This window comes from Artemia franciscana, chromosome 12 (assembly GCF_032884065.1).
Source record: "Artemia franciscana chromosome 12, ASM3288406v1, whole genome shotgun sequence".
Taxonomy (NCBI): domain Eukaryota; kingdom Metazoa; phylum Arthropoda; class Branchiopoda; order Anostraca; family Artemiidae; genus Artemia; species Artemia franciscana.
The window spans coordinates 24,763,914-24,776,897 of NC_088874.1; the positions used below are offsets into that span (position 1 = coordinate 24,763,914).

Sequence of the window (12,984 nt, forward strand, 5' to 3'; positions counted from 1 at the left end):
AGTTATATTTCCTGTGGGTATTTAGTCCACTTTTAAAACTTCATGAGGTTTGTAGAGAAATTCAATTAGATAGAAAAGTTTTTGAAAAAATGCATAGTATTGGATGCCATAGAAAAAGATTGGAAGCGTGAATAAAAAAAAAAAGCTATATGAGTTCTTCTTCAAACGGTCCTAACATAATTTTAAATGTTATTAATGCTACGGAAAATTGAAAATAAACCCTTTGCCTTTACTCAGCATATTTTACTCGCTTCAGGATTTAACATCTTTTTTTGACGAACTGAAAAACTTTTTGTTTTATATAACTACATATCTTTAAACCCATAGAATATTCTGCCCTTCCTAGACAGCATTCTTGTGATATCTCTAAAGAGAGGAACCGCCGTATTCACTTCTTTACTTTGTTATTTTCTTTGTTCCCTTCGTTTTACTCCTATAAAAAAGGGGTGGGGAAACTAATAACTATTTACAGCGTTGCCTGCTGAAGAGTTTGGTTACCTTTTTTCGGCTTACATTTTTGCTACTTATTGTTTAAAATAGCTTTTGGCTTCTTTTATTCAACGGTGTTTTGACGTATATTATATGGGGTATGATCTCTTCGTTTTTTCATAACTTTTCACTACTTTTTGATGCTAATATAGTTTGTTTCTATGTTTTTTTGTTTTTTTTTTGTTTTTTTTTTTTTTTTTATAGGACTAAAGCCCGTACTAATAGGTATTGAAAAAAAAACTAAGAATAATATCATCATAAGAGTAGATGGCCTTACCGAACCTTTAATATTAATGCACGCTCAATGCTAAATAAATCTTAATGCGGAATAAGTTTTAAGATATTATTTGATAGAAATTATAGACGTAAAATGGAAATCACAGAAAAAAAAAATCCTAAAGAGGAAAATATTCAGTCAGTGAAATTGGACGATGGAAAAAAACGTAGATATTTTGGTAATGAATTCCGGCAATAAAACACCTCCAAAACAAGTAAAAACGAAGTAATATTAAAAAAAAGGAAAGATGACTGCTTTTTTTCTCGTCTTTTCCTTCTTTTTTCTGCAATTTCCAATTTTTCTTCTATGCGACATGTTACACGATCCCTTTGCTAGTTTCCAAAAATCTTCATGAATTGCTGATTGTGTTTTCAAAAAAAAAGAATATATATATATATATATATATATATATATATATATATATATATATATATATATATATATATATATATATATATATAGTCTTCATTTCATTGTCTTCATTTCATTCCATATATATAGTCTTCATTATATATATATACTAGCTGTTGGGGTGGCGCTTCGCGCCACCCCAACACCTAGTTGGTGGGGGCGCTTCGCGCCCCCCCCAAGCCCCCCCGCGCGCGTAAGTCGTTACGCGCCATAATAGTTACGCGCCATTGTAGTTGTGTCCCTATGTCCCACCTGTGAATATAGATAGATATATATATATATATATATATATATATATATATATATATATATATATATATATATATATATATATATATATATATATATATATATATATATGGTTTTAACTACGTAAAACTTGCGAATATACAACATTCTTTGCTGTCCCATTGTCTTTTCATATAAATAGATTGTCAGGTTTACCGACTCTTGAACATGCAACATATAATGGTCCATGGGAAAACAATCTGTATTCAGATCTATACCTCATGATTCTAATGATTGCCCTTGAGCTTTGTTGCTGGTGATTGCTAATCGACCATTCCCTGTCCCGGTGTCCCGGTCGTCATTTATATCCCCCTGTTTCCCCCGGTGTCCCCGTTGTAGTTGTGTCCCTGTGTCCCGGTCGTCATTTATATTCCCTGTGTCCCGGTCGTCATTTGTATCCCGGTGTCCCGGTCTGTATATACATTCGTTTTTTAGTTTTGTTTTTCTCCTTTATTTTTTTCCTTTTTTTTTCTTTTTTAGTTTATTTAGATTTTTAGATTTTTTAGTTTTTTTATTAGTTTTTAGTTTTTTTTTCTTTTTAGTTTTTTTGTAGTTTTTACCTTCTTTTTAGTTTTGTTAGTTTTTTTTTTTACTTATGTCCTGGTCGTCATTTATACTCCCTGTGTCCCGGTGCTTTGTTGATTGCTAATCGAACATTCCTTTTGTCCTTTTTTTCTTTTTAGTTTTGTATTGGTTTTTACCTTTATTTTAGCTTATTTTTCAGTTTTTTCCTTTTTTTTAGTTTTTTTTTTATTTTTTATTTTTTTTAGTTTTTTACCTTTTTTTAGTTTTTTTAGTTTTTTTAGTTTTTTAGCTTTTTTACTTTTTTTATTAGTTTTTAGTTTTTTTTGTAGTTTTTGCCTTTTTTTAAGTTTTGTTTTTCTCCTTTTTTTTTTCCTTTTTTTTTTCTTTTTTAGTTTATTTAGATTTTTAGATTTTTTAGTTCTTTTATTAGTTTTTAGTTTTTTTTTCTTTTTAGTTTTTTTGTAGTTTTTACCTTCTTTTTAGTTTTGTTAGTTTTTTTTTTTACTTATGTCCTGGTCGTCATTTATACTCCCTGTGTCCCGGTGCTTTGTTGATTGCTAATCGAACATTCCTTTTGTCCTGGTCGCTTTCTCTTTGAGTGTCGTCATTTATTAGTTTTTTCCTTTTTTTTTTTTTAGTTTTTTATTGGTTTTTACCTTTATTTTAGCTTATTTTTCAGTTTTTTCCTTTTTTTTAGTTTTTTTTATTTTTTATTTTTTTTAGTTTTTTACCTTTTTTTAGTTTTTTTAGTTTTTTTAGTTTTTTAGCTTTTTTACTTTTTTTATTAGTTTTTAGTTTTTTTTTGTAGTTTTTGCCTTTTTTTAGTTTTTTCAGTTTTTTTTTTAGTTTTTTATTGGTTTTTACCTTTATAGTTTTTTTAGTTTTTTAGCTTTTTTATTTTTTTTATTAGTTTTTAGTTTTTTTTGTAGTTTTTGCCTTTTTTTAGTTTTTTCAGTTTTGACGTCACCTGATCCAGTTTTTTCAGGTGACGTCACCTGATCCATCCATCCATCCACAGACAGACAACTTATTTTTATATATATAGAAGATAGATATATATATATATATATATATATATATATATATATATATATATATATATATATATATATATATATATATATATATATATATATATATATATATATTCTACCGTTGTTCTACCGTTAAATTTCTGGAAATTGTGCTTGTTTTTTTATTGTTTGCTTTAACATTGCATTGTTGTATAAAGCTTAGATGATCATTCAAGTACATGGCTGGTTTGATGTATAAAAAAAAGAAAAAAGCAATGTCGCTTTTATTATGATGATTATTCCTTTTTATTTCTTAATTTTAATGTCAGTATAAAAAAATATTCTTGTTTTCCTTCTTTTTTTTATTAAATCAGGACAAATACTTTCAAACAAACACGATTTTTGGTGTTTCATTTTGAAATATAACGGAGTAACATATTTTTAGATCGGTCGTCCATTCGTCAGGGTTCCTGTAAAACATTCTCAACAAACGTTGGAATTGCAAGAGCACTGCACGAATGGGGCTTGGGTTCTCACATGTCTGACTCTTCAAGTCCTGCTGAAACGGTAACGCCCTGCAATAGTCGAGACCATTCTCCATCACAATCTCCAACTAGAGATCTTTCTGCACCCGGTGGTTTTACAGGTATGCATTTGTTTTCTAAGGATCATTTCTGCCTGACCTCAAACTTTTTATGGTTGTCTAATAGGTGCTATGCGCATTTTGTTGTGTGCTTCATTCCATTTTTACAAACTGTACGTGCTGGATCAATCGATTTGAATTTCCATTATCTGATTCTTAAGATATTTGTAGATATCCTCTTTTTTATGGGCTGATATCGTTCTTTTTTTATATTCTTGGCTGTTAGAAACAGATCTAGGATTTAGGGGGGGGGCTAAGTTTTTTTATTCTAGCATCACTCAAATTTTCGGTCACGGCCACGCTTTAATTTCGTACTGACATTTCTGAGATGATTCCCAAAAGCAGTTTGATAAAATGTTCTCAGTTTAACTTTGAATTTCCTGGAGATTGGGTATCACCATCTTTATTGAAACGTCCTATCGTCATAGCATTAAAAAGCCGAAAGTTATGTTCAGGTTTGAAAATTTATACCATGCAACGTAATATATTTTGAATTACCATAACGAAATTGCGTGTGTCTTAGAAACTGAAGCAGGTATGTTTTTTTAGGCAATGTGCAAAGGGAGGAGGGCTGTTAGTACCTTGAGTTCCCTGAAAACCCATGGTTAAAAAAAATTAGTTTTTTAATATTCTCCTTTGAAGATATATGAAAAAATATATGGCAATATATATTGCCAGTTTTTCATGGCACTTGGTATTTACCCAGTGAAATGTAGCGATCGCAAATTCTGTCTGTGTGTCTTTTGGTCTGTCTGTCCTGGTTTTGCTAGTTTAGGCACTTCCAGATAAGCTAGGACGATGAAATTTGGCAGGCGTATCAGGGATCAGACAAGATTAAATTAGAAATAGTCGTTTCCCCAATTCGACCAGATCTCTTATTTTAAATTCCGACCGGATCCAGGGTCATTGGGGGGGAGTTGAGGGGAACCGGAAATCTTAGAAAACACTTAGAGTGGAGAGATCAGGGATCAGACAAGATTAAATTAGAAATAGTCGTTTCCCCAATTCGACCAGATCTCTTATTTTAAATTCCGACCGGATCCAGGGTCATTGGGGGGGAGTTGAGGGGAACCGGAAATCTTAGAAAAAACTTAGAGTGGAGAGATCAGGATGCAACTTGGTGGGAAGAATAATCGAAATTCCAAGATCCGTGGCTGACATAACTGGACCGGATCCGCTCTTTTTGGGGGAGTTGAGGGGGAGGGGTAATTCGGAAAAATTAGAAAAAATGAGGTATTTGTAACTTACTAACTTAGATCTTAATGAAATTTGATATTTAGAAGGATCTTGTGCTTCAGAGCTCTTATTTTAAATCCCGACCAGATCCGATGACATTGGGGAGAGTTGGAGGGGGAAACCAGAAATCTTGGAAAACGTTAAAATTGAGGTATCTTCATCTTACGAATGGGTGATCGGATCTTAATGAAACTTGATATATAGAAAGATTTTATGTCTCAGATGCTTCATTTTCAATTCGAATCGGATCCAGGGACATAGGGGGTTTGAGGGGGGGGACAGAAATCTTGGAAAACGCTTAGAGTGGAGAGATCGGGATGAAACTTGATGGGAAGAATAAGCACAAGTTTTAGATACGTGATTGACATAATTGGAAAGGATCCGCTCTCTTTGAGGGAGTTGGGGGGATTTCCAGTGCTTTGGCGAGTTCGGTGCTTCTGGACGTGCTAAGACGATGAAAATTGGTAGGTGTGGTCAGGGACCTGCACCAAATTGACTTGATAACAGTCGTTTCCCCGATTCGACCATCTGAGTGGCTGGAGGGAGAAGAAAAATTGAAAAAATGAGGTATTTTTAACTTACGAGTGGGGGATCGGATCTTAATGAATTTTGATATTTAGAAGGACCTCGTGTCTCAGAGCTCTTATTTTAAGTCCCGACCGGTATTTTCCTTTAAATTTTCCAAGCTTCTGATTTTTCTTTTAAATCAATCTATTGATTCTTAGAATTTTGCTAGAGCTCATACCATATGAGCTCTTGGCTCTTCCGACCTTGTCACAAGTGCCATATGAGCTCTTAGCTCTTGTTTTTTTCCCTCTGATTTTCCTTTTAAATCTTTCTATTGATTCTTAGAATTTTGCTAGAGCTCAACCATATGAGCTCTTGGCTCTTCCGACCTTGTCACAAGTGCCATATGAGCTCTTAGCTCTTGTTTTTTGTCGTGAACCCCCTCCCCTCCATCATTAATGAAATATATGCTGATTTTAGCAGTTAATTATTTAGCTGGAAAATAAAGTTCAGTGTAGAGATTTTCTCAATATAGTAACAAAACTTAATGAAATGTTGTAGATAGCGTCATTAATACAGTTAATACCAAAGCTATAGAACTTGGAGTAAATCTTTTTTGGTTCAGGACGATGAAATAAATAGCGTAACCTATTAATCACTGTCCAGTTTAATTGATCTCCCTAGATCCTATTGGATCTCTCATTGAACCTATTTAGATTTAAGGCTTTGTAGTCCATTCTAAAAGTCAGGAGTCAATGGTGGAGGAAGCAAGCACATGTGTACATTTTTTTTCTTTATAATAGCACAGTCTCTCTCTTTTTCTTTTTTATTACAACAGTCCCACCTTCCCTCCTCTAAAAAAAGGCCCAGGATTTTGGTAGACTTAATAAGTTAGTTTTGAGTTTAGATTTGAATGACGTGTTGGATGTTAAGTAGCTCATTCTATTTATATCATTATCTGAATAATTTGAGAATGTCATGGCATTTCCCTTCATGCTAGAGCAGACGTTTGTAGCAAATCCAACGTAGCTTCGTGCATTTCTTGGAGCATAGTCCAAAGCTGTCCATACTTTTCTTGCTAACACCGAGGAATAGCTCTGAGCTTCACCCTGACAGCTTATTAAGTCTAATGCCGATCTTCACTCTCCTTTGAACACTGCCCTTAAGATAGTACCAAAAAAACGAAATCTGAGAGGCTGAAGTCTGAATAATGGGTATAATAGGGGATAGCTTGTATAATTGGAAAGTTAATGCCAGGGATATTGATTGGGCTAAGAGAAAATGGAATAATAAGGGACTGCATAGGTAATTGGGAGGCTAAGGTCTGGGGTATTTGGTGCGCGCTTGGAACCAGTTTTGACGTTGTTCATATGGCCTCCAAAGTTCTCACTACACGTTGGAACTGCAGAAGCTCGGTCTGCATTTCTGGAACCGGAACTTCCATTACTAACTGACAGTAATCATAAGCTACCGTTAACCTGACAAAGTACACCGGAGGACTGTAATTGTAATCAGATTAAAGACGATTTTAGTGTGTTAGTGCTTTTCTTGATATTTAAAGTTTTGAGAGGTGTAATTTGTGTATAAACAAAGGGGACTTTTGATGGTCAGATATTCGTTTTTGTCTAGTAAAAAAACGCTCGAGACCCTCAAAGAAATGTATCCAAACATTAATCAAAGAAAAGTAAAGACTTGAGTTAAACCAAAAATGAGCAGAAATAAAGTCATACAGTAATTTAAACTTAAAACGAACAGAAATTACCATAAACAGGAGTAGGGCCAAACTCTCAGAGCCTTTTATAAGGCAGAGCATCATTTGCACTTTACTGAAAGCAATATGTAATTCCATTAATGTGTTTTTGTCACAATACCAACTATAAAACAACTAGCTAATTCTGTTTAAAGGCTGTTCAAAGCTTGTAAATGAGAATTCTGCTACCGGCTGCCCTCCCTCCTCTCAAAGATTAAAACGTGCGATGTTATATGTGTTTCCTCCTTGTACGATATAAGTCTTTGTTTACTTTTTATCTTGAATGAAAAGAAGAAGAAATGAAAAATATTTTGAAATTGACCGTCGCGACATCGACAAATGAATGTTATAATGGAATTGAGATTAATTAGATGGCGCTGTCGGAATTCATCCTTAGATATGCTTGTGTTGCAGTCTTATTAGTTTCGTATTGTTTGTTTGTTTGTTTTTTTGTTGTTTTTTCACAGATTATTTTGCTTACCAAAAGAAAGAAATCCTTCTGTTTGTTTAAGTTGCTAAAGCTTGTTTTATTGTTTTATGCTAGATTTTCTCAACCAAAGCGCTGCTTTGTTCAAACGCACTTTAACCGGCCAGAGTCCTGATGAAAAACCAAGGGGTAGACTAACAAAGCGTAGAAGCTACAATAGGGCATCTCCATCTGATATGAAGGTATTTTTTTTTCTTCTTCAACCCTTTATAGTGTCATTGTTTAGATTTTAGGAGAAGTAATTGTCAAAACAAACTCAGATATGCCATCTCGTTCCTCTTATGTTAAAAATACTGCATTTAATAAGGATTCGTGGCCCTCATTTTGGGACCATGTCGATATTATCATGTCTTATTTTAGTATATCTAGCTGTATTTCATATAAATTAAAAAGCAACGTTTTTTATGTAATAGTAAAGAACCATTTTATAACTTGTAACGAACAAAAATTTTGCCTCTTCAAAAGATTTTTTTCATGTTTAATTTTAATTGCTAATTAATTTTAATTGAAATTGCTAATTTCAATTAATTTCAATTGCTTAATTTTAATTGCCTTTTAATTGGCAATTTCATGTTTGCAGGCTTGTTTAGACGCTTTATTTAAAGCAAGTTTACTAAATGATTGATTTCATTTTGGGATATGTTTCATTTGTTTAGTCTTATCCCCAGATTGGAGGCTTACTTCTAATTATACCATTTGCTTGTCAATGGATAAGTAATTTCCTAGACTGCACTGTATTTTCTGCTATAATGAAAATTAAATTGTGTTTAATTGCTATCTAAACATAATCAAAATCTCTCTGAGTTAGGAATTTAATCATTTTCAACATTTTAATTTCATTTTCATTTCTCTGTGGATTTTAGTGACATCATCCTTACCTAAGCGCAATAAATTAGCCATACCTCTCCTCGCAAATTTTTACAGTTTTGACTATAAGTGCATCTAAAATCATTTCTGCTTGAATTTACACCTATTTCCGATACCTGTTCTATAGGACTAATTCAGCTGAGAATTTCTACTATAAACGAAGAAAATTCATCTATTTGGGGGAAGAAGCAAAGCTATTATCCCTTATAAGTTTCAGTATATTTCTCAGATTAATTGATTATTAATTCTTTTTAAGAATTTCTTTGAATTGTAAAGACACTTTATAAATAAATAAGAGATGTTCAAGATTGAATCTTAAATTTATAATTATGTCACTCTATTTATAATTCCAATTTTACTAGTATTCAACTTCAAAATATGATCTGAATCAAGAGTTACTTGCTAAGGTTCTCGATTCTTGAAACAAACACAGAAGAATTTCTGACAATATTTGACAACTTTTGATGAGTAAATTTAAACATTTTTAGAACCTGCAATGAAAGACATTGTCGAGGAAGGTCATTGGCTACCCTTCTGCGTTGAGGGTATGAGAAACCTGTGGAAGTGATGAAAAACTGGAGAGCCATGGCTAATTAGACCAAAAACCAAGACAAATAGTCTCTGTTAGAGGCAAAGCTGGCATAACTTTTTCCAGAATTGTATAAACATGATTCATTTTACTTCTTGATAGATAGCCTATCATCCGTCCTAGGGCAGAACTAAGGTAGATAGGCATAGAACAAGGATAATATAAATAGTCTAGTAGATTCCCATTATTTTCAATTCAAAATCATTTAAGATAATGGGATCACATTCTTTTTTTCGATAGAGACTCCCTCCCCTCGCCCTCCCGAGAAGCTTCTGATGCTTACCTCGAGGCTGAAAATGTATATTCCTCAATATAAAACAGGGACTTGACGATACTCTAACAAATACTATTTTACTTTCAGGCTCTTACACAAATCAATCTAATGGGAAAATTAGAGGAGCTAGGTCTAGAGAAGGTCATTCCTCGTCGAGGGGTTTCTCCTGCAGTTTTAAGGCAAGCACTTGAAGCAAGTTTAGTCGCTACACATATTCTTGATCGATCGGAGTCCGACCTGAAGAACGAAGGATCAAACAAGTAAAGCCATCTCTTATATTATTCTAAACAAATTTTCTTCTGATGCACTTAGAATTTATGCTTGATAGCATATCAAAATATAGAACTTGGGGGATTGGACTGTTCAAATACTTAATCAAAGATGTATTTTTCTCTCTGTCTCTTTCCTCTCTCTCTCTCTCTCTCTCTCTCTCTCTCTCTCTCTCTCTCTCTCTCTCTCTCTCTCTCTCTCTCTCTCTCTCTCTCTCTCTCTCTCTCTCTCTCTCTCTCTCTCTCTCTCTCTCTCTCTCTCTCTCTCTCTCTCTCTCTCTCTCTCTCTCTCTCTCGCTCTTTTTCTTTGTCTCCTTAGGGGGATATCTTGTGTGTCCCTTTGGGGGTTTTCATTAGTCATCTATTGATTCTACCAAACAATAAATGGTAAATATATTCATTATAGAGATCACAGGCAGTTATAACTCTAAAAAATGGAATTTTGGTACCAATAGCTACATCAAAGGATTGTAATATTTGTAATAATTGTAAAATGTATGATGGTAATACATTTTTGATGTAGCTATTGGTACCAAAATTCCATTTTTTAGAGTTTTGGTTACTATTGAGCCGGGTCGTTACCACGAACTGTTTGAAAACTGCTCATGATGCACTCTCTCTTGAAATTTCTATGGGGTTGAGAACTTCATTTCATTGTTCCAGTCGAAAAAATTTCGGTATGTGACCCAGTAACCCCTCCATCACGGCTGCGATCTCGTGGTCCTCCAAGTGAACCATTGGCTTCTCAAAAATTCCCCGCCCCTCCCAACTCAAATCTAGCTGACATGTGGGCATGTTCCACCTTGTTTAAAGCGAAACTTAGAGTAAAATTTGTATAATTTAAAGCATCAAGCAGGCCTTTGGCCCCTCCCCCTCCTTCCCCATATATCTTTTAGCAGGAAAGGAAGAAACGGAATCACGCAAGGATTTTCAGTCGTTATCGGTGAATGCGCAAAGTGGGTATTAGTTTCTTGAACACCCCCCTCACTGCCTTTTTTAGTGGTAATTATTTTTAGAAAAATAGTAGGCATGTTATACTTTGTGTGACCCGAAATCACGCGAGGATATTGTTGATTTTAAAATCGAAGCTGCTCCTCCATCACCTCCGTCTCTCCCGCTTCCAACTTTAAATGGAAAGATGCATATCCTCTATTTTCTTAATTCTTAAATGTGAAATGATTTATATACATATATATATATATATATATATATATATATATATATATATATATATATATATATTCGATATTCAATATTCGCTTTTTTCGCAACATAATTTGTGTTCATGGATATAACATTGAAACTGCAGGGATGTCTAAGCGACAATTTTTAATTTTTGAACAAGATCATTTAAATTTTCAAATAAGACATTTGTATAACCAAAAGTGGTTAAAACCCAGTTGCTAGCTATTTTCCAATTTAGAAACTTTCAAATGAATAGCCGGCACAGTAGGGCGATGGGGAATGTTATTTTTATGAATGCTGGGTAAACCATAGGTTTTTGATGCCAAAAAACCTCTTGGATAATAGCTGTTATAAAATTGAGAGATTATTTGTAATTTCTTTTTTTTTTAAGTATGTAAGTCATAGTTCTTAATATGATAATTTTAATTGCGACATGTAATTTGTATATGTATTATCATTGCCACATTCCAGAAAGCTTTCGCTTGCCCTGCGTAAATGCAAATATTAAAGCATGTGGAGTAACTAAAAAAACAACCAAACACTAAAACAACAAACACAAATCAATGCTTCATATTTCAGAGCTAAACCCGGTATCCTAATATTCATCATTAATCATCCTAGTAACTAATGGGGAATCATTAATAGGATCCTAATAATTCATCAGTAATTAATTACCGATCAAATTCACACTAGGTAATGAGCTCCTAGACTGTGCAAAATTTTCAGAACGTCCAACATCCTCTGAAGATGGCTCTAGCGGGTACAAACTTGAGAAGCAAAACTGTTCGAATGGATTCTTCTATTCAACTCTGAGGGATATAATTTTCAAGGGTGTTGCCTAGTAACTTTGTAAATAGAAAATCCGAAGAACACACTGAAATCCGAAAATCTGAAGAACATTAAATTTAAGCCTGTTGTGGAAGTAGACACCAAGTTCCCACTGTTTCAACGGAATCAACCATGTCATGTGTGCAATCTGGTGTAATTATTTGGACAATACAAGTGTTTTCGGTGTTCACGGAATTCAAATGACTCCAATGTATTCAATGACCCCGATCATACATTGCATCAACGCCCTGTCTATATGATTTGGCATAATCTGCGAAAATATGAGGATTGAATGTTTAGTAACAGCTAGATCTAGTTCTACTTACAACTCACTGCAGCACCTAGCCACCTAAGGCTAAACACAGCTATGCCCACTCCTCTGACCAATCTATTCAGAGCTGCCATCTTTACACCCTCCGAAGAAGTTCCAATAGATGCCTTTCGTAGTTAAAATTGACTTCTCATGTCAAATAGGTGGCATTGCACCGTCCACAAAAAAATACCTATGTTTCTATTTTTCTTCGGATTTTTTGTGACTCTATGTTAATTTAATGTTCAGACATGTATTTGCTAATAGTAGTTATCGCAGTACAGTGGTTAAGACACTCCCCTTTCAAATCGAAGGATGAGTTCAAGCAAATCGATGTGCGTTCAGTGCTTTTAAAACAGTTTATTTCCTGCCAATAGAAAATTCTGTCTTTTATAAAGATAATATTGCAAATTATTACATTCTGTGAAGTATATGTCGTATATTGTAATACTGTTGTAATAGGTATGACGTATATTATATACATTGAAAAGCCTATAGCTAAACCTACGACGCTATGGAACAATTGGGCATGCAAAATAAAACGATCTAAAATTTAACACGAATAAAAAGAGACATAAAGAGACATTCTTTTCTTTTTCAACTTCAGACTTCTTAAAGACACATCTTACTGTACAACAGAATCTACTTATAAGTAGGGTTACATACGAGTTAAACATGAAATATGAATAATCTTAAAATAATTTTGCATCTAGCTCTAACGAGCAAGGCCAGGGAGGCAGGTGAATACTTTCTGCCGAACTATGCTCTTTTCCAAGATCTATATGAAATTATTTGATATAATAATTTGATTTATAGCCATATCAGTGGCATCAATTTGCTTTTTGAAAATGGCTTTTAGTAATTTCATTAAAACAACAACAACAACAGAAAATTGACCCCATCCCCTCACTAGATTTTGAAAAATACATTTCCCCCTCCCCGCTTCCCCTAATTTCCATAAATTGACGCCATTGATTTCGTATGAGCATAGAGAATTGTTTTCAAAAAATAAAAATAAATGTTTAGAATAGAATTA

The 12,984-nt window shown here is 33.7% G+C and overlaps 1 protein-coding gene across 10 annotated transcripts in view; it reads left to right on the forward strand.

The window, feature by feature from the left end:
• Nucleotides 1-12,984, forward strand: part of LOC136033896 (trafficking kinesin-binding protein milt-like) — a 143,891-nt gene that overhangs the window by 116,167 nt on the left and 14,740 nt on the right. For all 10 annotated transcript variants that reach the window (XM_065714886.1, XM_065714887.1, XM_065714884.1 and 7 more), the window contains 3 exons: nt 3,449-3,649; nt 7,684-7,808; nt 9,444-9,616. In XM_065714886.1, coding sequence (XP_065570958.1) covers nt 3,449-3,649; nt 7,684-7,808; nt 9,444-9,616 — 499 coding nt within the window. The remainder of the gene's footprint in view (nt 1-3,448; nt 3,650-7,683; nt 7,809-9,443; nt 9,617-12,984) is intronic.